Genomic DNA, 26,505 nt, shown 5'->3' on the forward strand with positions numbered 1-26,505 from the left:
GCGCGTGACCGAGCGGCGCCTGACGTAGGAGGAAGGAGACGCCATTAGGGGCAGCGGGGCCGTCGGGTGCTGTAACGTTGTGGTTCCTGGTGTCTTCTTCCCAGGCGTTGTCTCCACGGGGTTTCGGCGGTACCCTTCTCTCTCCTCCCCTTCTCGCTCCCGCCCCGCGGTTCCCCTTTCACTCTCCCGCGGGTCGCCGTCCCGGTGGGCGGTGGCGCCCCGCGGCCGCGGTGCGGACCGTTGATGTGAGGCGGCGGCCCGGCTTGCCGGCGGGGCACGGATGGCGGCGGCGGGGACCGGTGCGGCGGCCGGAGGCCGCAGCTTTTCCTTCAAGGTGGTGCTGCTCGGAGAGGGCTGCGTGGGGAAAACCTCCCTTGTGCTGCGCTACTGCGAGAACAAGTTCAACGACAAGCACATCACCACCTTGCAGGTGCGGACCGGGCCGGGGGCGGGCGGGGAGCCTTTGCCCTGATCCCCTGGGCTAGGGTGAGGTGGCGAAGGGAATGTCCGCTGCTCTCCTCCCCTTGCACACTTTCTAGGGTTTCTGGCCGGTGCTGGCCTGTCCCTTCCGCCCTAGTGCTCGTGGATTGTCGCTCTGTAAGCCCGCACTAGGGATTTGGTGCTTGCTGTCTTGTTTACTGCTTAAGTGTGGCCGGAGTGGCCGCAGCCGGGTTTATGTGGTGGCTGTCCTCTGCCCAGTTTGCTGGGAGCTTATTTTCTTGTTCGTTTTTTTTCGCTTCACACTTAAGTTTTCAGTACTTAAAAGGCCTCATGGTTATTCTGAATGCTAACTACTAGTTTTATCCAGTTATATGTTCGAATGTCCTCATTTAAGTGTTGCAAAGTATGATTTGAAAGTGATGTTACTGTCATCATTGGCAGTGGTCCGATGACTAAGTGTTTCCTATGTGCTTCATTCCTGTTAATAATAGTCTTCCTCATGCCCGAATGCTTGAACCACCTCAATAGTGCCGTTTGAAGAGGATAGCTTTCCCGAAATGGCTTATAAGGTTAAGGTGTGTGATTTAATAACAGAGAAGGTGCCTAAGGCTTAGTTGCTTGCCATGGTATCTCCCTGAATTTTTGGCCTGAATCTGTCTGCCAGCTTGGAAAGAACTGAAAAGTGATGTTCTGCTTGTGAAATTGTGACAGGGTGTCTGCTTAAAAGTCCTCTTTTCCTGTTACCTACTAGCACTGAATGGCATCTATGTGATGTTACAAAATAAAACACGTTGTATAAGGTCTCTGAAAAACGTGGTTTTTTTTTTTTAAATCTCAGTTCGAGTTGTGTGTCAAGTCCTTTGGGATGTCTCTGCATGCTTTTTCTGTTTACACTTTCACCACTTGCAGGGCATTGTTTTTTAGCAGTGGTGAGCATCTGTATGAAAAGTGGTTTTAGCACTCTACTGTGTGCTGCTCTTAATACCGTTTAGTTTTGCTTTTTGTTAAAAAAAGAAACAAACCTTGCCACCGTGTGGGCTGTTAGTGGATTTTTTAATTACTTTTGAAGTTCTTTGAAATACACAACAAATAGTAGAAGTACACAACAAAAAGAGCTTCAGGGTAGTGCTGCACCATTCTTGCACACTTAGGGGAAGATTCTTATGGGCTTGGAAGTGGTTAATAGTGAAACTTTCCTGTGAAACATTAGAGGTGAAATAGAAACAATGCTGTGAATGTTTCATAAACAGATGCTGTTGCCCCGTTTTTGCAATAAAAAATTAAGAATGTGTTTTAAATGTCTTCCCCCTGAATCTGTTGGTAGATTTACTAGGAACATGTATTTACAGCAAGCTGATTGTAACTCGGCCATAGAGTGAGTAATATTTGGTATGCTACAGAAATTAATAGCAGCTTGTGTCAGAGCTGCAGCTCTAATTTTCACCTGGTGTAGCACTAAGCAAACCATCAGCTGAAGTGCATTGAAATGGTCGTGTGTAGCTGAATTCTGATGCCCCATGCTGTATGGTTTCTCATGTGATGCAGCTTGTTGGTTTGTTTGGGTTTTGGTGGTTGTTTGTTTTGTTGTGGCTTTTTTGGGGGGGGTGGGTGGGTTGGTGTTGTTTTCATTTTGGTTAATCTTGTTTTGTAAATCTGTAGTGGAAAAACCTGAATTGAGTTGTAACACAGACTTGGGGCACAAATGTTATAATGTGGGCCTTTAAATGGCTCCGGAGTGTTGACAGGAAAATGTCTCTAGGTGCTGTGGCTTGGGAAGTTCTGGTTTTGACTGGCTGGCTGTGTGTGCTTGTAGAGGAGTGGAAGCATGTGCTCACGCTTGCACTTGATACTGAGATTTTTGTCTCTCCACTGTGATTAGGTTTCTCCTTACTGCCTGTATCTTATAATTGGCTGCACTGTTTTTTCTCATTTGCTTTTCTATTCCATGCCTCCTTAGCTGCATTTATTTCTTACTGATTGTAAAATGCCCTGTCAGAAGCTTTTGCATCTTACTGTACCTCTGTGTCTTGTGCAAAGTGTTACCTTGCTTGCATACACCTTACGGGTGCACAAGGAAGTTTTTATGAAGTTCTTCCACTAGCAAATGAAGTCATCCCTTAAAAACTGTGATTAAGCAGTGAAGTGACATTTCTGCATTTTTTTAAGATTAAAGCCTTAATCTGATATGTTGGTTCTTTTTCATGGCATTAAAGCCTTGCACCAAATTACTTCTGCTCCAATAAAGACAAAATTAGATAAATACTTATCTCCTCCTTCAGCAAAGCAGCCACAGTGATGAATCATATAAAAAAAGATCACTAGATTCTGACACAAAGGGCTGACTTGGATTAAAAAAAAAGGCACTTGATAATTATTTTTTCCAATATGACTGCAGCAAAAAGAGTGGTGAGACTTGCTTTCTGGAAACTTTAAATAAAAATTTTGGCTGCTGCTTCCTGCAGTGTGAACCCAATGATGGGGGAGAGCAGAGCAAGCCTTTAAATCGGTTACTGTGAATCTTTCATGTAGGTCAGGCTGGATGTGGCTCTGGGCAGCCTGGTCTAGTGTGAGGTGTCCCTGCCCATGGCAGGGGGGTTGGAACTAGATGATCCTTGAGGTCCCTTCCAACCCTGACTGATTCTATGATTCCATGCTATCCTATCTGAATTCTAACATTCAAATATCATTGTGAAGTTAACCTGTGTACACCCAAGCAGGAGAGTTAGTTTTGGGCTGGTAACAGAAGGCTTTTAGCAAACAGGAGCTGTTTCTCTTTGCTTCCCACCCCCCTTTCCCTAAGCTAAAGGGAGCTTCCTTGGAGGTTAGGAGCATGCTGGCATGTGTTGCTGTAATTATGCTAGCTTCAGGTCATGCACTTAAGATATTGATCATCTTAAAATTGAAATTAAGGTAGCAACTGATTCACGTAAGAAAACATTTATCTAGAATAATGTGGAAAAGATGATTCAGGAAAGGTAGGGTTTTTTGCAAGCAATTAATACAATTTATAACCTGTTGTCAGACCTGGGCTTAGAATTGGTTCCCATTGATTGAAATGTTGAGGCCAATGCTCTTTCCTTGATGAAATAATTCTAAGCAATAAATTGATACTAAGTGAACTGTGCTGGAAAATCTAATAATAACCCTATTGTCCAGGTAGTAAAAATAAAAATTTGTGTGGACATTTCTAGTCAGTTAATCAAGATAAACCTTTTGTGTACAAACTCTCGAATGTGTGGAGGACTGCAAAATATCCACCCCAGGAGAGCTGTGGATGCTATGTTAATCAAATGATACAAAGAGCTCTGCTGGACTAGCATAACCTGGAAAAGTTGTCTATGGCTGCCGAAGGTAAGTGGGGGAGGGTGGGGAGGACAATGCAAGGAGGAGGTTCAGTGGTACAGGCATTGTTCCCATGCCTTGCTTGCCTCTTGAAGATGAAGCACTCAAGGGGCAGGTGCCATGCACCTGCTTTTATTCAGTGAGTTTCAAGAGAATCTTTTCTGGCTGGGTTGTCCTTGTGTTCCACTCTGACTCCTTTATCAGCTCCCTTGGGCCTGATGGACACATGAAACTGACCTCTTTCAGAAGAAAATTAAAGCATTTCCTACAGGCACATGAAGGAGTCAGCTCTTGTAGACTTAGAAGAAAAGAATGTGGTTATTAGTATTCTTCAGACAAGTCATAAGACAGAGTCAAAATACTTCAAAGAGCTGTTTGAGATTACTTATCTTTGAATTAACTGTTGTCCTATAAATGTGGGGTTTTGAAAGTCCTAGCAGAAATGAATTGTCATGATAATGGAAATAATGTGGAAAGGAGTTCCTGATTGTAAGTTGAGTCACATCTTGGACTTAAACCTAGCACTGAATTTGGTAAGCTCTCACAAGATTAGAAAAGTTGAGTCTTCTCCTTAACCTAATACTGTCTAGACTCTACTGATTGTTTGAAGGCTTTGATACTCTTGGCACTTTTGTCCTCAACCAGGTTCCTAAAGCCACTTATTTTGATGATGGATTTCCCCCTCAATTTATTTAGAAATGCCTAGTCCTGCTGTTCACCCGCTCATCTCTTCTTTTACTCTTTAACCTCAGAATGAGTGAAGAATAGTAACTTTGCTCTCTTCCATGACACAAATGGGTGTTGAAGGGGGGGTGTGTGTGTGTGAAAAGGTAGATATTAGGTGGTTTGTCTTTATTTGCCACTGTGGCTTGTAAAATGCACTTCACTGATGGCAAATATGCCAAACTTCCCAACACCTGTTAATTGAAGGACAGAGCCCGTTGACAACACTGGTACAAATTCAGCAAGTAAGGCAGCAAGCATAGTAGCTGAATTCTAAATATACTTGCCATAGTCTCTTGTGATTTTATTGGCTCCTGAAAAAAAAATCCTTACTTGAATGTATGCTTTCCAATCCTTGGGTATATAGGGAGGGAAGTGCTCTGTTCTTAGTGTTAGAACACAGCTGTAGTGACATGGAAGACCTCTGATACTTAAGTAAAACTTACCTGTGAAGATAAGGCTACTTTAATATTTGCTGTCAGATAGTAAAGATTCCTGTGATTAATTTGGCTCATGTTTGAAGTCATGATGTAACTTTATGGATACTGAGTTCTGTGTTTTGGTTTTTTTTAACATACATCTTGTTTCTGTGAAGGACTTCTCTGCCTTTTGGTCCAGAAATGTGATTCTCAAACACTGCTTGCCAAGAAATTCTTACCAGCTGAGCAGATCAGATTGTTGGTGTTGTGACAAAAGCAAACAGTGCTCAGAAGAGTTTTTCCTTTGAGATTTACAATAGAGTATCAGGTATTGTAGTACAGCAGATCAATAAAAGATTGTCAGGTAGCTTGATTCATTGTGCCTAACCATACCTTCTCTTACCATGGCCTAGGTGTTAAAACTTCTGAAGTTAAAACTTCTGAAGCCACATCTAAGCTTTTCACTTGTCAGCTCTGGTGTCAAACAAATTGATTACACTGATCACAATCCTTAGGGAGAGCTGGCTAAAAGCCATAAACTACTTTCTGCAGAGTTTTAATAAAGATAATGAAAATTTTCCTTGTTTTAAGATTTGCTGCTTTGCTGTTAAGCTGTTTGTTACAAGTTACTTTAACTGTTGTCTGGATCTTTTTCTTGATGTTGACTTGTGCCACTTTGTGGTAGACTAAAAGGGTCTCATGAATGCTTTAATTATGTTGGAATACAATGGTCATAGTGATTAGTTCCTTGCTATCTGCTCTTGGAAGTTTTAGTGTTGTTTCTTTGCTCTGGTCTGTCTTCTCTATCTGTTTGGTTTATCAGACTTCATGGAAAGCTTTGGGGTAAGGAACAACTTATTGGAGAGAGGATTCAAGAAATTTTTTCTTGGGCCATACAGATGCTAGCTGAGTGTTGGATGACTTGAACTGTAATACAGGCAGCGCTCCAGAGAGGCACTTTCACAGTAGTTTAGGCTGGTGTAAGTTGAACTTCTGTGGTCATCTGCTTATGTACTGGTTGCTGATTAGTTAAGCAGCAAGTCAGTCCAAGCAGCTGATCTGATACTTTCCAAATCCATGTGACTTGTAGTTAGTTCAATGACTGGTCAGTGCTCACACAAAGATCTCATGCTGAGCTGCCACAGCCCAGCCTAAAATCATCTAGGATGGCTGTATCATAAAATACCACTGAATACTTGTTAGTATCCAAATGGAAGTTGAACCAAAGCTGAAAGGAAAACTGAGTATAATTTAAGGAAAAAGATGGAAGTTAACCCTTGGCAACTGAATGGTCGGTCTGGTAGTAACCTGTCAGTATTAATCTTCAGAATGGGAGGAGCAGTTTCCTAATGTATCAACTCTTTCAGACCCTGTTCTAGCCTATTAAACTTGTAGTAAATTTTAAAGTCCTTTTTTAGACACTGAATGATACACTTGGTAACAGAGGTGGTGGTTCAAAATGTGGCTCGTGCAGGCTTAGAGCAGAGACAGACTCTCAAGTTACTGAAATTGGACTAATCTTGCAGTATGCAATGGGCCCATAAAATGTTTTCATAAGTTAGCCTTGTGGAATTCTTAGAGCAGCTTTTCTTATCCTTGCTTTCTTTCTGTGTCTTAGTTGAGAAGTATATCGTGGAGCCTTCAGGAACAGTGTCCAAAAAAACCCCAACCGAAAACCCCAAACCACACTGCTGTTCCTAAAGCCAGAGGAGTGTTGTGAGCTCACTTCAGCAAAAAGAAGAGAAAGTTACAAGCAAGGAAACTTGCAGAATACTTCTGAGACTTTTAGCAATAAACTCAAATTCTTTTATTTTGTCCTAATAGCTTACCAGGAGTGAACTGTTTTGCTAATTTAAAATCCTGTTAGGCTGGTTCCTACCCAAACTTTGTGTGCTCTTGTGAAATGTTTCAAGTTCAGCTTAGAGTTACTACTGTTGTGTATTCAGGATCTTTCCAAACAACTCTGATCCTTCTGAAATCATTCAAAACAGCAGCAGAAAAAAAAAAGGTAGTAAATAATTTCTTAAGCCAAATTTATTTAGAATAGACTCCTGGGAAACAGAAGTAAAATAACTGACTTAGTATTGACTCAGTCTTCTGTGTTAAAGAGTGTTTTGAGCCAGAAATCTTTTATTGATTCAATTGTTTTTATTAGTAAATTAATTTGAAGTCGAATGAGGCATTTGTGTGTAAAACTTAACTCTAATCTCTTTTGCTTTCCAGGCATCTTTTCTTACAAAGAAGCTAAATATTGGTGGGAAAAGAGTAAACCTTGCAATATGGGTATGTTTGCTTCCCTATTTTCTCTCCCCTAGCTGAATAGAATATGCTCCTGAAAAATTGCTTAGCTATACAACTCAAATATTTTTAGAAGTAAAACTTCAAAGTATTTGGAGTTGCTTGAAGCATTGTTTGCTTTTGTCTTAAATGCCAACACATGTGTTTTAAATACAGGATACAGCTGGCCAAGAAAGATTTCATGCCTTGGGGCCGATCTACTACAGGGATTCCAATGGAGCAATTCTAGTATATGATATAACAGATGAAGACTCTTTTCAAAAGGTACTGGACAGATTTTTACCTCTGAGATGTGAACTGATGGAAAGGTAATCTGTGATGGGAATGTGTAAATGGGAATCTTTTGTTTTCAGCAATAGCTGTATATATTGCACTGGTCTGGTAGTATCACAGTATATTAGAGGTTGGAAGGGACCTCAAGAGATCATCCAGTCCAACCCCCCTGCCAGAGCAGCAGCACCCAGGGGAGTCTACACAGGAATGCATCCAGAGAAGGAGACTCCACAACCTCTCTGGGCAGCCTGTTCCAGGGCTCTGTCACCCTCACTGGAAAGAAGTTTCTCTTCCTGTTCAAGTTTGTCTCCATTGTTCCTTGGCTTATTGCTGTGCACCACCCAAAAGAACTTGGCCCCTTCCACTTGACCCCCAGCCCTCAGCTTTTGATACACATTGATCAGATCCCCTCTTGGGGGAGGGAAGCATCTTTGGCCATGGCTGAGGGGTTGGAACTAGATGATCCCTAAGGTGCCTTCCAACCCAAACCATTCTGATCTGCAAATGTAGATGATGTAATGAAAATACATACCTTACTTTTTCACTCTGCTGAGTTTCTAGCAGGGTTGCTCAAAGAATAACAGAATTAGATGTGAGTTAGGTGTGACAAGCTATGAACATAAACCAGTACTCTTGTGGCAGTATGCCATACAGATCTCTGTCTGAACCAGCTTACTAGAAGATACTAAATGACATGACCTTTCACAGATCTGAGAACTCAAACTGCCATACATGGTATGGAAACATTGTTTTCTCAGAACAGATGTTTAGAATTCAAATCCTCCTCAAACTTCTGTGCAGAATAAGAAGTTGGAATGTGTCCAGAGAAGGGCCATGAGGATCATCTAGAGGGCAGGAGCACCTCTCCTGTGAGGACAGACTGAGAGAGTTGGGGGTTCTTCAGTTTGGAGAAGAGAAGGCTCTGATGTGACCTTCTTGTGGCCTTCCAGTATCTGAAGGGGTTTACAAGAAAGCAGGTGAAGGACTTTTTAGGATGTCAGGGAGTGATGAGGACTCAGGGGAGTGGCTCTAAGCTAGAGGAGGGGAGATTTAGATTAGACCTTAAGAAGAAGTTGTTCCCCATGAGGGTAGTGAGACACTGGAACACGTTGCCCTGTTTTTAAGGTCAGGCTGGATGTGGCTCTGAGCAACCTGATGCAGTGTGAGGTGGAACTGGGTGACTTTTGAGGTCCCTTCCAACCCTGACAATTCTGTGAAGTTGTGGTTGTATGGACAAGGCTTGGGTTAGCAGTGATAGGAGCAGCGTAAGGATGTAGTGCCACAGGAGGAAAGTAAAGGACTTGTGCTAGCAGTTGAACTCTTCCCCCATCTGCAGAATGCTGATGACTTTCAAGTAATGCCTCAACTTGTACCTTTTTATGTTGAGCCTTACTTAGTAACATTGTGATAATGAAGCACTTCAGTTCTGCAAAGCAAGGTTCCCTTTTCCTCAGAAGCTACCATGTAACCACCTCTGTTTCATGTATCCTAACTATTTTTAGGTTCTTCCAGTGACTGCATCTCTTCACAACTTGAATTCCCTTAAAATAGCAGTCCCTAAGTTAGTGTAGTGATTGTACAACTTCGAAGCATGCCACAGAATTGATAGGAGATACCTTACCACCAGCTGACTCAACACTCTTGTCCCATCTGTTGTAATCTAACCTGAAGAGCTCAGTTCAGGTACCTCTGCTTTTAAAGTCCCATTTGTGATCAGGCAGTAAGTGCCTGTTGCTAAAAGACCTCATGCCTCACCTAAAGTGACCAATGCAGTGAACTTGTTCTTTGGAGTGTGTCTAACACAAGTGTGGTGAGTTGTATTTCTGGAGTAATTGAACCTTTTATCCAAGTCATTTGCTCTTAATTTCAATTGAACTAAACCTGTGTAGCTATCTAAAGAGTATTTTGTGTTATGTTCCTCCAAACAGGCTTGTTCCAAGTTTTAGAGTAAACAGTTGAAGGAAATGGGTCAGTTCTGCAGTGCCTAAGGTGGTAGTATGTAAAGGGGAAAATAAACTCACCAGTGTTCTTCTTGCAGGTAAAAAACTGGGTGAAGGAATTAAGGAAAATGTTGGGCAATGAAATCTGTTTATGTATAGTAGGTAAGTCTGGTTTAATATCTGATTCTTTTGACTGAATCAAACTTCTTTTGATTAACACTGCTTTGACACCTTGTGCATGTGAAGGGGCAAAGCTTCTCTTCATTCCCTATTTACATTCAGTTAGAGCTAGAACTTTCAGTAGATCACATTGAGGAAATGAATTGATTTTTTTCAAACAAGCTGTTTCATGGTACACCATGTCAGAAGTGCATGGTATAGACACCTGCAGATTGTAGTTTAAGAAGGAAACAAACTTCCAATGTGTATTACCCTTCTTGCAGGTAGTCAAACATTATTTTAACTCTTCTCAGTGGCATAGACTAGATGCTTGTTTGTTTATCAAGTGCTTGGGGTGTGGAATGAGTCTTAAAGCTTCAATATTTCAATGCAAACAATGTAACAGAATTGCTGGGGTTAGATTTTAAATGTGGTCTAGTGATTAAAGCACTTTCAGGAGGTTAGATGTAGCCAGCCTGATCTAGTGTGAGGTGTCCCTGCCCATGGCAGGAGGGTTGGAACTAGATGATCCTTGTGGTCCCTTCCAACCCTGACTGATTCTATGATAGTCTACAAAATCTACCTTTGCCACACACAAACTGCTATTAAACTATGCAAGAAAAGGAGAAGGCTAAATTGGTAGGTTCTAAAGAGGTATTTAGCTATCCTGATCCCTCTACTAAAGTAAAACTTTGTTGCCTGTAAATGCTTGAGTGGAAGGGGATTCTTAAATCATATTGTTGTGTTCCATACTGACCTGTGTAAGGAGTCAGTCTTTACTGGGACAGCTTGTAAGATAATGCTGGGGTACAGTGATTACCTGCTGCATGCTTTTGGGTCATTTTGGTCCATAAAGACTTGAAAGCTTAACTTGTTTTCAACAGGTAACAAAATAGACTTGGAAAAAGAGAGACATGTTTTGGTTCAAGAAGCAGAAACGTAAGTCACACTAATTAATAGAAACAGTCATTGTGGAACTATGCTGGAGGAATGAACTTGTGATGCTGTTAACAACTGGCAGGCATAAAGCAGCAGTGTGTAGCTGGCTGTGGTGTTAAGTGTTCTGTTAGTACCAGAGTCCCAGAATGTCCTTACTGACCAAAGTGTAACTTGACTGAAGTCAACATTTGCAGTTTAAATGCATTTCTAGACCCAAAAATGTCCTTATTGCATCTAATGTTCAGTCATGGCAGTTTTAGCCACATAATTACATTTTTATAATAAATCAACATGTGTAGATTAACTCTGAATTTGGAGTAAAATCTCTTGTGATTATCATTTTGCTTCATGTGAAGCAGCCTAGAGAGATGGAAGTCCTTTGGTACAATGAAGTTCTCTGTGTTTTTACAGGTATGCTGAGTCTGTTGGAGCAAAACATTATCATACTTCAGCTAAACAGAACAAAGGAATTGAGGAACTGTTTCTTGACCTTTGTAAAAGTAGGTATTCTCCAGGTTACTCAAGAGCTTATTCACAAGATGCTCAAGGCTTCAGAATCCTTAAAACCATAGGAAAAAGCCCTCCTGTAAACTAAGAACTGACTTCATCTGAGTCTCCTTCAAGCCATTTGTGTACTGTAACAGCTTTAGAAGCCTGATGCACAGATGATTACAGCATTGCAGATCCATGCTTGTGCTCCAAAAAGATCTTTTTGTCATTTGTTGGAGCACTGACAACCATTTGACTGTGTGTGTAAACTGTAACCTCACATCATACGTGTAGTGGTCTTTCACTATTGCCTGCTTCAAACCCTCTGTTCAACCTCTTTCGAAAAAGCTTCTCAAATGATGCTAATTACAAATCAAAGTTGCAATGATGCAAATCATACACAGCAGTCTAAGCAAATGGTGTAGGTCACAAATGTGGGTTAAAAGCCTAACAGAGGGAAATGGTCCTATTCATTTTGCTAATTTAAGCGAAACCTGCATGTCTGTAGAGCAGGTTTGGGCTCTGGGGAGGGGGAAATGCTGGAACAGGTTGCCCAGGGAGGTGGTGGAAGCCTAATCCCTGGAGGTTTAAGGCCAGACTGGATGTGGCTCTGAGCAACCTGAAGTAGTGTGGTCCCCATGGCAGGGGGGTTGTAACTAGATGATCCTTGAGGTCCCTTCCAACCCTGACAGTTCTACGGCTCTGTGAAAAGGGGAGTGGTAGATGTGTGCTGTGTTTTTATTTCCTTTTCTAACAGAATGTTCTTGATATGGATGTGTAAATCTTTCTTTGAAATTACCAATCCCAGAATATCAGGGCATCTACCCATAGAAATGGGTAGATTCAGATTAGACCTTAGGAAGAAGTTTTTCCCCATGAGGGTGGTGAGACACTGGCACAGGTTGCCCAGGGAGGTGGTGGAAGCCTCATTCCTGGAGGTTTTTGCAGCCAAGCTGGATGTGGCTGTGAACAACCTGCTGTAGTGTGAGGTGTCCCTGTCCATGGCAGGGGGGTTGGAACTGGATGATCCTTGAGGTCCCTTCCAACCCCAGCAGTTCTGTGGTTCTATCTAAGGTTGCCCTTAGTCAAGCAGAGCTGCTGGGTGTTGTTATGCTTTTGGAAGATGTCAGTGTGTTCATGTAGCTGTGCTGTGTGACACCTGAGCCCTTGTGCATAACAGAGGGGAAACCAAACCAAACCAGTCTGGCTTGAACTTTGTGCACAGAACTTAGATTAAGATCTGAGAGTGTGTGAAAATGCAGTGGAATGTCACCTCATACATTTCTTCCTTTTACAGGAATGATAGAAACTGCTCAAGTGGAAGAGAGAGCAAGAGGCAACGGTTCCAGTCAGTCCGGAACAGCCAGGCGAGGCGTACAGATCATCGACGACGAGCCACAAGTACAGAGCAGCGGAGGCTGTTGTTCTTCTGGATAACTGTAGAACTGTGCATCACTGCCCTCTCAAGATGGAGACTGCCATATTCCAAGTCACACGTTCTTTACCAATGGAGTAATAGAATTAACAGTATTTAAAAATAATCACATGTAACATTGCAGAGACCTTAAGTGCTAAACTAGTGGCGTCTGTGACCAGAGAATTGGCGTTTTCTACAGTGGTTTAACAAAGCAATTACCAAGGGCCTTTTTACATATTTTTTCTTTAATAAGGAATAATATGCATGTAGAAAAGACCTACTTAAAGGCTTCATTTATATTCTTTTAAATCAGATCATTATTTAATAACTTATATACATTGTTGTGGAATGGTATCTGTTTTTTTGCAGCAGCTCTTTGTATTTTGTGGTCAATCCGAATTCTATCACTTCTTAAAAAAAAATGCAAACTGATTTTTTTTGGGGGGGGGGTTTTCTTCTTAAATTTGAAGATATCTGAAGTAATATTTTTGCAGGGCCTCCACAAGCCTATAACTGTCAACTACTTTGATATATTCTGTTCATCCTGTATGCCAAGCTGGTAAAATACCCTTGTAAATGACATATTTAATATTTTATCTGCTTTTACAGTTGCAGGTGCAGAAATCTGTACATCAGTCTTGTCAGTGGTTGTGAAGTGAATCAGTCAGTGAAAGATGCTTTTCATGTGTACTGTTGAATTGCTCATTCTGTTCCCTCAGCCTGAAAACAGCTACATTCATAGCTACAGCAAAAAATTTTTTGAAGCCTTTGATGGCAAGCAGCAGTATTTAGAGTATTCCCTTAGCAAGAGGAGAATCCTTCCTTAGGCTGCTGTTTGACATGGAGGTGTTGGACTCCCAGCTGGAACAGTTGGTGCATGCATATATCCTGCCTGCAGTTCTGTTGGCCTCTTGGAATGTCCCCAGAAAGTCAAAGCAAGTTTAGCCCTCATCTGTTCTGGTAGCCAGTAAGCCAGATGCTTGGGAAACTCCCAAGCTGCATTAATACATTTGTGTCTCAAGACAGCATTACAGACTATTAATGAGCATAATTTCCCCCACCCCTGTACTGCAGCAGGGTGTGAGTGAACAAATGAATTGGCGTTTACCAGAACTGCTTCTGATTTGGAGTGATGAAGTGGAAGATGTGCCAGATGCAGTTGTAACTTGGAGAGATGGTAGACTGAACTGAACTTATTCCTGACTTGCTCTTTCTCTTGTGAAGTATTTTGAAGCTCACTTAAGTTTTGGGAGGAGGGTGTTCAGAAAAAAAATGTGAACTACTATCACAAGGAAACACAAATGGTGGTAGCTGAAACTTCAAAATGTTTTGTGCTCTGACTTTTTTTTTTACTTAAGTTGTCATGCTTGGAAAAACAGTAAAGGTGATGTCTATGACAAAATAGAATATTCCTTGGCTTTCCTTTCTCTGAAGGGTAGAGTTAGGACTGCATTTGAATGCATTGAGTGGTGTGGGTGTGTTCTGATACATGGAAGGCATAGTAGTAACTAATCAGTCTGGCGTGTAAGAACTGTGCTGGCTTCAAGCTGATTATTTTTTTTTCTCTGAAATAATAGATGGCTTTGATACAGACCAGTCCTTATGCATTTTTCCCCCTTTCTACCTAAACTGGTGTAGATAATTAAACTATCATTGCTGTGCTTTTCTGATGTGATTATGTGCACAAAGGTGATCTGCCTACGCTGGTGAAGATAAAGATTCCTGACTGTGCAGAGCTTCAGTGTGAATTGAAAATCTGTGACTGTGTAAGTATAGCAACACCATTAACATTCTCATATCAAACTTCAGTGAACCAAATTGAAGAACAGGTCAGTTTGGTCTCAACCCAGTACCTTCAGATCTGTACAGTTAGATGAAAGTCGCTCTTTGAAGAGAGACCTTAGTGATCTGAGGAGTGAAACTGGTAAGGCTTTGTGTTCAAGGCTGCAATCGTCTCAGAATCACAGAATGTTAGGGGTTGGAAGGGATCTTGAAAGCTCATCCAGTCCTAGATGGATCACCTTTCAGGATCACCTAGAGCAGATGACATAGGAACACATCCAGGTGGGTTTTGAATATCTCCAGAGAAGGAGACTCCACAGTCTTTCTGGGCAGCTTGTTCTGGTGCTCTGGGAGCCTTACAGTCAAGAAGTTCTTTCTCAGAAGGGTTAAACTTCCTCCTCAGGCTTTTCTTAGTGGCAAAAGAAGAGGCAAGCACTTGATAACTAAAGACTTGAGTGCTGTTGTGGCACTTGTCTTACTGGACTCTTCACATAGGATAAGCTCTTCCAGCCTCAGTCAAACAGAATACTTTGATTTGAACCCAGGGAAAATATTAGCAGGGCAAAAGCCATCCCTGAGAAGGACACAGCGTTTTTAATAGTGGGAACATTGACACCATCAAATGTTGTAAAAATATTTTACTTGGCATTTGTTGATAAAAATCCTTGGGGGAAAAAATGCTAACCCAGTATCTAGCAGAGGTTTCACAAACCTTTGTTTTCCCAGGGTGTTGCTGCAGCTGCACTTCTGGAGGACTGAAGTTCTGAAATGGAGTATTTTATATACCAGTGCAGAGTGCTTCACCTGGGAATGAAGAATAACCTGCAACAGGACAGGTTGGGAGGGGATCTGCTGGAGAGCAGCCCCAAGGAGAAGGAGCTGGGAGTGCTGGTGGACAACAAGTTCTGCATGGGACAGCAATGTGCCCTGGTGGCCAAGAAGGCCAATGGGGTCCTGGGGGCATTGAGAGGAGTGTGTCCAGCAGATCCAGGGAGGTTCTCCTCTCCCTCTACTCTGCCCTGCTGAAACCACACCTGGAATATTGCATCCAGTTCTGGGCTCCCCAGTTCAAGAGGGACAGGGATCTGCTGGAGAGAGTCCAAGGGAGGGCTCCAAGGATGCTGAAGGGACTGGAGCAGTGCCTGGTGAGGAGAGGCTGAGAGCCCTGGGGCTGTTTAGTGTGGAGAGAAGACTGAGAGGGGATCTGATCAATGTCTATCAATAGCTGAGGGCTGGGGGTCCAAGTGGAGGGGGCCAAGCTCTTTTGGGTGGTACACAGGAATAAGACAACAGGTTCAAGCTTGAACAAAGATGATTTCACCTCAATATGAGGAGAGACTTCTTTCTAGTGAGGGTGACAGAGCCCTGGAGCAGGCTGCCCAGAGAGGTTGTGGAGTCTCCTTCTCTGGAGACTTTCCAACCCCACCTGGATGCACTCCTGTGTGGACTCCCCTGGGTGATGCTGCTCTGGCAAGGGGGGGTTGGGATCAATGATCTCTTGAGGTCCCTTCCAACCTCTAATGTACTGTGATCCTTTCCGGATGTGACTACTGCAGTGTTTGGCACCATAGGTCAGTGGTTCTTTCTCTGGGACTTGGGGATTTCAGCTTGTTTTGGAAATGGAGCAGTCTGAAGTGGATTGTTTTGGCAAGTTAAGGAAGGAGGTAGTGGTTAATTACTGACCCATGCTTAGCATTGCTCTGTGAATGGCTGCAGTCAAACACAGCATCGACTACCCCCACCCGAAAACAATTGTTGTGTTGGGTTCCTGCTCTTGGCAGGAAATGCAGCCTGTTGGTGGAGTTGTAATGCATCAGTAGAAGTGAAGGGATTGCTACTCCTTGCCTGTGCTTTCTGTATTCCTCACTCTGGCAATACCAGTCTGTGCCAATCAGCAAACTACAGACCAGTTTCTGTTTAGTCATCACTCTGGGACAGCTTCCAGCTCCCCCCTGCTGGGGAGGCTGACGCAATCCAGAAGCTCTCCTTGCATGACAAATGCAGAGTAGTTCATCTTGTTATCTGCTCTGCTTTTTTTTTTTTTCTTTTTAGTAGTTAAAAAGAAAAAAATAGTCTTGTTCCATTGAGAGCACAAAGCTGCTGTGAGGTTGTGATCAGTGATACCAACCCTAATGTTGCCTTGAGACAAATCCTGCCGATGACACCAAGCTATGTGGTGCAGCAGACAGGCTGGAGGGAAGGGATCCATCCAGAGGAACCTGCACAGGCTACAGAGGTGAGCCCATGACAACCTTGTCAGGTTCAACAAAACCAAGCACAGGGTCCAGCAGCTGAGTCAGGGCAATCCCAGGCACCAGTGCAGGCTGGGCAGAGACTGGCTTGAGAGCAGCCGTGGAGAAAAGGACTTTGGGGGTGCTGGTGGAGGAGAAGCTCAACATGAGCCAGCAGTGAGCACTTGCAGCCCAGAGAGCCAAGCAGAGCCTGGGCTGCAGCAAGAGAAGTGTGGCCAGCAGGGCCAGGGAGGGGATTCTCCCCCTCTGCTCCACACTGGTGAGACCACACCTGGAGCTCTGTGTCCAGTTCTGGAGCCTCTGTTACAAGAAAGATCTGGAGATGCTGGAACATGTCCGGAGATGGGCCATGAGAACAAGCAGAGGGCTGGAGCTGCTCTGCTATGAGAACAGACTGAGAGGGTTGGGTCTGTTCAGTCTGGAGAAGAGAAGGCTCCCAGGAGACCTTCTTGTGGCCTTCCAGTGTCTGAAGGGGGCTACAAGAAAGCTGGGGAGGGACTTTTTATGATGTGAGTGAGTGGCAGGACTGGGGGGAATGGATCCAAGCTAGAGGAGGGGAGATTGAGATTAGACTTTAGGAAGAAGTTCTTCCCCATGAGGGTGGTGAGACACTGGCACAGGTTGCCCAGGGAGGTGATGACAATTCTCTGATTTATCTTTTAATTCTTTAGTTAGGTGACAGCTCTTTCAGATAGTGCTGTGCTGCTTCCTGTTCTGGCTGCACCACAGAAGTGCAAGCTTTTGATCCCTTGCTTGTTTCACAGCCTTTGAAGGCTGTTCTTCTCCTCTGTTAGAGTGCTTCATGGGAAATTCTCAAGCATCAAAGCTTTAAAATGTCTTCAAATAAAGATAAAGATGTTGAATGATTCCTCTGTTGGCACACAGTTTCTCTGCAAAGCTATCTTTCAGAATGAGCTACATGCTGCTTCTGCAGTGGGTCTGTGTGGTTGCAAAACGCTGGGCCCATTTGCATGGACATTTTAAGATCTGTGTTTGAAGACTGCAGGATCTTCTCTTCCTCATTCTGATCTCTTACTTTTCAACTGAGTGTTGAATAGGGCTGAGCTGAACCTAGATCTGAAGATCAGGAAAGTTTGAAACATAGAGGGTTTGTTGGGTCATTTTAGGGGATCGAGTCCATCATCAGTAAGTTTGCAGATGACATCAAGCTGGAGGCAGGAGTTGATCTGTTACAGGGTAGGAGGGCTCTGCAGAGGGACCTTGACAGGCTGGACAGATGGGCAGAGTCCAAAGGCATGAGATTCAACATGTCCAAGTGCCAGGTTCTACACACTGGCCAAAACCCCCCATGCAGTGCTACAGGCTGGGGACAGAGTGCCTGGAAAGTAGCCAGGCAGAAAGGGACCTGGGGCTGCTGGTTGACAGTAGCTGAACATGAGCCAGCAGTGTGCCCAGGTGGCCAAGAGAGCCAATGGCATCCTGGCCTGCATCAGCAATAGTGTGGCCAGCAGGAGCAGAGAAGTCATTCTGCCCTATGCTCAGCACTGATCAGGCCAAACCTTGAGTGCTGTGTCCAGTTCTGGGCTCCTCAGTTCCAGAAAGATGTTGAGATGCTGGAAGGTGTCCAGAGAAGGGCAGCAAGGCTGGGGAGGGGTCTGGAGCACAGCCCTGTGAGGAGAGGCTGAGGGAGCTGGGGGTGTTTAGCCTGGAGAAGAGGAGGCTCAGGGGAGACCTCATTGCTCTCTACAACTACCTGAAGGGAGGTTGTAGTCAGGTGGGGGTTGGTCTCTTCTCCCAGGCATCCAGCACCAGAACAAGAGGACACTGTGCCAGGGGAGGTTTAGGCTGGATGTTAGGAAGAAATTCTTCCCAGAGTGAGAGATTGGACACTGGGATGGGCTGCCCAGGGAGGTGGTGTAGTCACCATCACTGGAAGTGCTTAAAATAAGCCTGGATGAGGCACTCAATGTCATGGTTTAGTTGATTAGATGGTGTTGGGTGATAGGTTGGACTGGATGATCTTGAAGGTCTTTTCCAATCTGGTTAATTCTGTGATTTCCCCCCACCCCCTGTTTTTTGCCCCAGGCTTACCTTCTCTAAGCATTCAGGCTCCATTTTACTTCAGGAGTGTGGATAGATAGGAAAAACTATGCTTTTGTGATGTTGCACAAAGAAAGCTCTGCAAGGGAGTTAGCTATAAGGTGAAAGAATCCAGAAAGACAACCAAGCTCTAGGTCTTGGAGACAGATGATTATTGACATTGAAAAGAGATGGGTGCCTAGAGAGTCTGGAGGGAAGATAAAACCCTTCTTGTACATTAGCTGCCTGCAGATGATAAAAATAGATTTGGATTTGGATCAGGATTAATGGGTGCAGCAGAAATAAAGCAGTGAGTCATGGGATACATATTTATGGACACAATTGCCTGCAAAGAAAAGGGAGGCTTTGGTTGGATATAGAATCATAGAATTGTCAGGGTTGGAAGGGACCTCAGGGGTCATCCAGTTCCACCCCTGCTGCCATGGCCAGGGACTCCTCGTACTAGATCAGCTTGCTCACAGCCACATCCAGCCTGTCTGCAAAAACCTCCAGGGATGAGGCTTCCACCACCTCCCTGGGCAACCTGTGCCAGTGTCTCACCACCTCATGGGGAAGAATTTCTTCCTAAAGTCTAATCTAGATCTTCCCTCCTCTAGCTTGGATCCATTCCCCACAGTCCTATCCCTCATTACCTGACACCATAAAAAGTCCCTCCCCAGCTTTCTTGTAGCCTCCTTCAGATACTGGAAGAGCACAAAAAGGTCTCCTTGATTGATGCCTTCTCTTCTCCAGACTGAAGAGCCCCAACTCTGTCCTCATAGGAGAGGAGCTGCAGCCTTCTGCTCATCCTTGTGGCCCTTCTCTGGATGCCTTCCAGCACCTCCAGATCCTTCCTGTAATAGAGGCTCCAGAACTGGACACAGTATTCCAGGTAGGGTCTCAGCAGAGTGGAGTAGAGGGGGAGAATCACCTCCCTTGACCTGCTGGCCAGTCTTCTCTTGCTGCAGCCTAGGAGACCATATTCTAAAGATCAAGTCCAAGAGCTAGGAGGACTGGAAGATGGCAGTCATGCTAGTGAGGAGAGCAGCCTTCAAGGACTGCACTACAGAATGAACAATGAATCCAAGATGGGAATCTTAATTCTGAGCTTCTCCTAGGAAAGGAAATTTGAAACAAACCTTGACCAAGCAGTTTCAGTGGAGAGTTAGAATAAGAGTATGCAATGGAACTGAGCAGAAGTCTTCTTAAGGGACTTAAGGGAGCTGAAAGATGAAAAGGAAGTGGATAGATGAATAGGATTACACACCGGTGTGCAACTAATGTATGAATATATTGCAAGGAGAAAGAGAAGAAGGAACATTATAAGAAAGGGAAAGGATGAAAATGAACAGAGGGGAGACTAAAGGAGATGATACCAGTGTGGGTGTGCAAGATGGCAATGACAATTTCACCTCTCAAAGCAATTTATGGTGATGCATGTGTAAGGTGTGGACTTCCTTACATTCACCATGACTTTCAGTTGTGCCCTTCCTAAATTCAAAGAAAGGGATCACTATAGTTATGATGTCCATTTTTGTTACACTCATACAGCTTTCCAGCCTAGATCTTGCTACAACTGTGGTTTTATGAACTTTTTACATGTTTATATACAGAGTCCTAACAGGCTCTCAAAACTTTGAAGCAGACCAGTACAAAGGTATTGAGAGCAGCAAATCTGGTTTGCAATGGGAGTTAATCTACACAAGTAAGTTTCCAATGTGAGAAGGCAAAAAGCAAATTATGCCATTATATGACAGCCAAAAAAAACCCAATTATCTTTGCTCCTTCAGAGTAACAAATCACTTCCCTGGGAGCATCTCGTTAATCTGTTTGAAGCAAACAGTATTTGAGGATATATTATTTGCTAGAAATATTTTATGGTAATGTGTTGGAATATAACAGATGTCTTAAGACACATCTTTATGGCTCTCAGCAGGACCAAACGTTGCAGTGATTAAATGAAACTGATTTTTGTTTTAACACCATGCTTTGCCAGGCACAGAAGACCAATCCAGACCTGTTGCCATCTGCAAGTGAGTTCTTTCAGCCTTTATAAATCTGCATGTGTATGAATGCTGAGTACTGGCTAACACAGATGAGACTGTAATTAAGATTTCGCTTTGTCCCGTGATAAATACATACACGTTGTGTTGGAACCCCTCACTTTGGAAGCGGTTTATTATTCAGTAACTGTAAAAATCCGGTCCATGAGTATTTGGACAGCTTAATGGTGCCAGTATTTCCTTGGTATTCACATCGTGCAACCGCGAGAAGAAAACAACTAGCAGGAACGCGATTGGTGATTTACACCAACTTTTCGGCAGTCCTCAAACTGCAAGTGCAACCTCAGGCAGTTGAGCAAAAGCTTTAAGCGTGAGTTTAAAAAATCAAACAAGCCCCCCTTCCCTCCGTGCTGCCACACTGGCACAGCTGAGCTCTCACCGTTACGGCGGCCGCCTGAGGTCAAACCGCACGGGCCGCTGCTTCGGCTGTTCTGCAGCGCCCCCACTGGAAAAACGTTTCGCTGCCACCTCGTTCCTCACGGCCTCCCCACCCTCACGACTCTCGAACCTGGGCAAGAGGATAAAGGGCAGCGCGACGCCCAGCGACGGGCCCGCCAGGCACGGCCCGCGGGCCTTGCCGCCCAGCCCACGAGCAAGCCGCTTCCATGTGGCTGGACATCGGCTAGTCTCGCAGGGAGCTGCGTGGGAAGATTCCAAATGAGCCAGAAAACAGCAAAAAGAGTCACGCGCGGGGGCGGCGGGGCCCTAGGGCCCCGTCCCTCGTGACTCGGGCCCCGCCCCCGTCTGGAGCCGGCTGTTCCGCGCGTGGCCTTTTCCTCCCGCGGACGGGGGAGTGTCGGCCCCAGTGCGCCTGCGCCAGCACCGCCGCGGAGGGGGCTGCTGGGGCTTGTTGTGGAGCGGCGGCGGAGCACGTGAGGAGCGCAACGTCATCATAAACACTCGTAGGCAATATGGCGGCGCCTCCGAACGGCAAGGTAACGGTGGAGAGCTGGGCCCGCGCCGTGGGCGGGCGGCGGCCGCTGCTGTCCGCCCCTCTGGTGGGCCTCTCTCTGTCTGCCGCTGGGGTCGTCCTGGTGATGGCAGTCGTGGAGAGGGGTGGCTGGGTCCCTGCGTGGCTGGGCGGGGGCCTTGTTTCCCTGCCGTGCGCAGGTGCCAGGTCTTCTCGCGGAGCCCGGGCCTGCTTCTCCGGACAGGGGCTGTACCGCCTTCGAGCGGGGCTGGCGGGGGTGTGGGAGAGCGTGGGCCTTCTGCGCCGTTCTGAGCCGTGCTCAGGAGGGGGTCGCGACCGGCGGGTGGGACTTGGGCCCTGTCCGGGGCTGGTGCTGTGACACGGTTCAGCGCCCGCGACCCCCTTCGTGTTCCACGCCGCCTCAGCTTGCCTCCAGGCTGCGCGGTGAGTTGACCCCAGTGTGGGAAGCAGGCCGCTGTCAGCTAGAGGCGGATAGCCCTGAGGCCGGGGGTTGGTCTCCGCAGAGGAGACTGAGCTGAAGAAACGAGACTTGTCCCGTCTACGTGGCTGTATGTTCCCGAGGTACTCGCAGACATAACCGGCCTTTACTTGCCCGCACGCCGATAGTGTGCAGGTACCTGAATCGGAGTGGGTAAAAAGCCTTGTCAGATGGATAGTTTGGTAAACTGAAGATTTTTACATGACACCAATCCAAGCCAAGTGTTCTTGAAAGAAAGAGTAGAGCTTGACTATGACTCAGATAGCTGCCCTGGTTCGAGATCGCAGAGGGAAGATGTTGACAACACTCCCTGCCTCCCCCATCAACAGATCCAAGTTGTGTCTCTATGGTTTTATTATAGAAATAGTTCTATTCCGTGACTTTGTCTTCTAAAAGTGTTGCTTTGCAATGCTGGGTTCTCAAGGTTGTGGTCCTTTATCTAGGATTTAAAATGTCAGAGTAGCATCTGACTGTATGTAGCTAAGATTAGTGTGAGATAGTCTTCAGTTTTCCAGTGTATGGCAGCAAACTATTATTTCAGCTGATCTTTGCTTATGAGAAGATGTAATTAGCCATGTCTATGCTTCTCAGAGAATCCTGAGGAGTGTGTTTAGCTAGGAGAATCAGTAGAGACCTTGCTTGTGGCAGTTTACCATATCCATTTCAACCAGAACTGGTGGAGCAGACAACTTGTTCAGTGGGCAGTTTTTTCACTTAACCACGTTGTTAAGTGCTGTAAATGTAAATATAGCCATATTGCCCTCCCAGCTGGTTTTAGCAACGCACATCCAGTTTTTATGTACATAGAGAGAAGTTACTCTTCTGGGTTTGTCTGATCTAAGTTTTATTGGATTATGGTAAACATTTTCATTTTGTGCCTTTTATCAGGATCTTCACGAAGTTTCTTCTTAGAGCAGGCTAAGTTACAGTACTTTATATAAGAGGCTGCAACTATTTTGTGTATTTACAAACTTGCTATGTATTGGTTGTTCTTGGTGGGGGGGGCAGAGAGAAGAGTCTTTTTGTCCCAGGCCAAATTTCTTAAGATGTTGCAAAACTAAAACTGTTTCAGTTATTCCACATCCACACTACTAAGGCAACTTGTTAACACAACTTCTGATTCAGTAACTTTCTTTGCCACATCACTTTTAGTAAGTAGAAAAAAAAAAGGTAGTTGTGTTTTTTCAGAGGTTGGGCTGCTTGAGACACTGGAACAGGTTACCCAGGGAGATGGTGGAAGCCTCATCCCTGGAGGTTTTTAAGGGCAGGCTGGATGTGGTTCTGAGCAACCTGATACAGTGTGAGGTATCCCTGGCCATGGTAGGGGGGTTAGAACTGGCTGATCCTTGAGGTCCCTTCCAACCCCAACAATTCTGTGATTCTATGAAGTTTCACTAGTCACTAGGAGCAGCTCCATTGTTCTCTAGATCTCCCCACTTCTGCTTGCTTGGATACTGTACTCATTTGATCTCTGTGATTCGATTTAGCAAGCTGAAGTAATGCATAAAACTCTGTGTCCTTGGTTTTTGACCAAATTGGCTGAATTTGGTCTAGGGAGCACATTGGACCACAAGTTATTCCTTTAAATGGCAAAAGGCTCATAAAATAGTGAAACTGCACTCCAGGGGGAGTAAACACTCTGTAAGTTGGTACAGCCTCAGTGTTCTCTTAAAGCATTTTGCACTTTCTGTGTGTTTCTGAGCTATGGGTGTCCTAAACTAATTTTCTGGCTCTGCAGTGTTGTAATGAGGTGTTTCAGGTGGTAGATTTCAGAAAGAGTAGTAGGCATTAGTTTGTGGGTTGCTTTAGTCTTGTTTGGCAGATCTTATCACATGAAAGTAATGTACATTAATGTATTCTTTCTTTCAAAATATTGTGCCAAGTAATTCCCATGGAACACACATGGCATTGTATTAAGCAGTTGGCATGGACTGCATTGTCTCAGCTTTTCTGAAGTCTCATTCCAGCAAACCACACAAGGTTGTGGTTTCTATTCCATCTTTACCTTGTTTGCCTTCTCCTTCTGTCACATTTTATTTACCAGGCATCATTAATGTCGTCAGTAGACTCACTGCTCTGCTGGTTTATACTGTCTGTGATTTCTGTTCCATACCTTAATAGGATAAAAATTTGATTACCTCATGCAACTGCATATACTGCTTTACTTGCATATCTCAGAAGGTTCCTTTCAGTGTTTTTTCTCTATGTGGTTAACTGGGTTCTGGAAAACTTAAGTTCGTGCTACTGAGTTCTAGAGTTGTGACTCATTCTTTATTAATGACCATCTGTACTAGAACCACTGTAAGCTGCTTTCTTTTTTTACCTGTCTTAGACTTGCCTGTTTTTCTTCCTGCATGTAGCTTGGCAGTCTTTTGCTTTCAGTGCTTTTGTTTTTATGTGTGAAAGCAGGTACATTTTCTCTGTGTTGCTTAACAAATGGCAGTTTATTTTCTTTATTTCCCAGTACTGACTCTGGACTCACCCTTGTAACAGAAAACCATGTTAGAAAATGAGGCAAATGTTTTGTATGGGGAGAAACACAAACTTCCATTTTAGTCTGTTGGTGTGTAGGCTATTATTACAGCTGGTCTAAAGACAGTAGTGATTTTTGTTCTGTGCTCTGGGAGTTCAGAGTATCTTCAGCACATGAGCTGTTAGATCTTTCTCAAATTACCAGCTGACACATGGGCTGCCAGAGAAGTTACTTTTCACTTGCCTGTGCCCTTGCTCTTGAAGTTGAATCTTCAGAGCTTTCAAGTTAAAGGTTTAGAGCTTTAACTGGCCCCACATATCTGAGCTTCAGGACTAAGCTCAGATGTTTGGCCAGTTTGGCAACTTGGATGTGCTAAGAGTAGCACTGTAGCTGCTACTAAATAATGTTGTAAATGGTGTAGTGTTGGGGTATGGAGTTGTGTGTGTTTGCTGTTGAGGTTTTGGTTTGGTGTTTTTTTGATTTTTATTTTTTATTGCCAGGACCAGCAAAGAGACTAAAAAGGTGGTGTGTTTAAATCAGCTTTGCATCCTTCAGATGGTTTGTTGGCACAGACATAGCAGATTATTTTAGATGGGTGTATATCCTATGGTGTAAGCAATGCCTTGCTGTACCTTCTACTAGTTAAATTTTGGGGCACAGATACTCCTACACTGTGCATTTTTGTGCCCATTTTATTAAACACTTGATTTAAAATCTTCATTCTAACTTCTTCAGCCCTTGTAATTTACTACATGCATAATCATAATCCTTACCCTTTCTGAATATAGCGTACTTTGTAGATTTTCTTTCTGAACAGGAGCCTCTAACCTCTTTGAATTTAGTTAAGATTTCATTATGCTAAAATGTAAAGGAGTGCAATGTCTCTGTGTTCTTTCTGTTTTCTATTCACTAAGGGTTTCTCTAGCAGAATTGTTCACAGTTGGAAGTGTGCAACCCCTCAGACTTGTATTTTCATTCACTGTTGTTGTGATAAGTAGCAGAAGTACTTTTTGCACCTAAGGCAGAACTTGAAAAACTTGCTGTTGTCAAGAAGGTGTCCCCCAGGGCTCAGTACTGCAGCCGCTCCTCTTTAACATCTTTGTCAATGATCTGGATAAGGGAATTGTGTGTACTCCTTGTAAGTTTGCAGATGATACCAAGTTGGGTGGAAGTGTGGATCTGCTTGAGAGTAGGGAAGCTCTGCAGAAGGATCTAGACAGACTAGATCAATGAGCCAAGGCCAGCTGTATAACTTTCAGTAAGGCCAAATGCTGTGTTCTGCACTTTGGATACAACAACCCACAGCAGTGCTATGGGCTTGGGCAAGAGTGGCTGGAAAGCTGCTCAGCAGAGAGGGAGCAAGGGATGTTGATTGATAGCTGGCTGAGCATGAGCCAGCAGTGTGCCCAGGTGGCCAAGAAGGCTAATGGCATCCAGGCCGGTGTCAGGAATAGCGTGACAAGCAGGACTGGAAAGCGATTTTACCCTTGTACTTGGCACTGGTGAGGCCACACCTTGAGTACTCTATTCAGTTTTGGGCTCCTCACTGAAAGAAGGACAGTGTCCAGAGATGGGCAGCAAAGCTGGTGAAGGATCTAGAGAACAGGTCTTATGAGGAGCATTTGAGAGAACTGGGGTTGTTTAGCCTAGAGAAAAGGTGACTGAGGGGAAACATCACTACCTGAAAGAAGGTTGTACAGAGGTAGTGGTTGGTCTGTTCAATCAAGTGACAAGAGGAAATGGCCTCAAGTGGCACCAGGAAGGCTTAGATTGGATATTAGGTAGAATTTCTTTACTGAACAGGTTATCAGGCATTGGAATGGCTTGCCCAGGGCAGTGATTAAGACCCATTGAGTCATGTCCTGCTTAGGGGTGCAGTTTAGTTGGGGACTTGTCAGTGTTAGGTTAATGATTGGACTTGATGATCTTAAAGGTCTTTTTCAATGTATGCAATTCTGTGGTTCTGTGAAGGAAAATTTTATGTGGTTCCTGGTGTGGTGAACTTTTTTGTATTTGAATAGTGTTTGGGTTTATTATCTTGCTTAG

General features: G+C 44.3%; 2 protein-coding genes across 3 annotated transcripts in view; both read left to right on the top strand.

The window, feature by feature from the left end:
• Positions 1-280: 280 nt before the first annotated feature.
• Positions 281-13,828, top strand: RAB21 (RAB21, member RAS oncogene family). Its single transcript, XM_054399461.1, has 7 exons — positions 281-430; positions 7,149-7,208; positions 7,380-7,487; positions 9,535-9,598; positions 10,480-10,534; positions 10,946-11,034; positions 12,321-13,828. The coding sequence occupies exons 1-7, from the start codon at positions 281-283 to the stop codon at positions 12,458-12,460; spliced, it is 666 nt and encodes a 221-aa protein (XP_054255436.1). The 3' UTR covers positions 12,461-13,828.
• A 7,654-nt stretch (positions 13,829-21,482) lies between these two features.
• TBC1D15 (TBC1 domain family member 15) overlaps positions 21,483-26,505 on the top strand; it is a 40,528-nt gene continuing 35,505 nt past the window's right edge. For both annotated transcript variants that reach the window (XR_008489506.1, XM_054399910.1), the window contains exon 1: positions 21,483-21,512. Coding sequence is in view for 1 of the 2 variants with exons in the window: in XM_054399910.1 (XP_054255885.1) it covers positions 21,489-21,512 (24 nt within the window). In the remaining variant the exon portion in view is untranslated. The remainder of the gene's footprint in view (positions 21,513-26,505) is intronic.

The sequence above is a fragment of the Indicator indicator genome, chromosome 3 (assembly GCF_027791375.1).
Source record: "Indicator indicator isolate 239-I01 chromosome 3, UM_Iind_1.1, whole genome shotgun sequence".
Taxonomy (NCBI): domain Eukaryota; kingdom Metazoa; phylum Chordata; class Aves; order Piciformes; family Indicatoridae; genus Indicator; species Indicator indicator.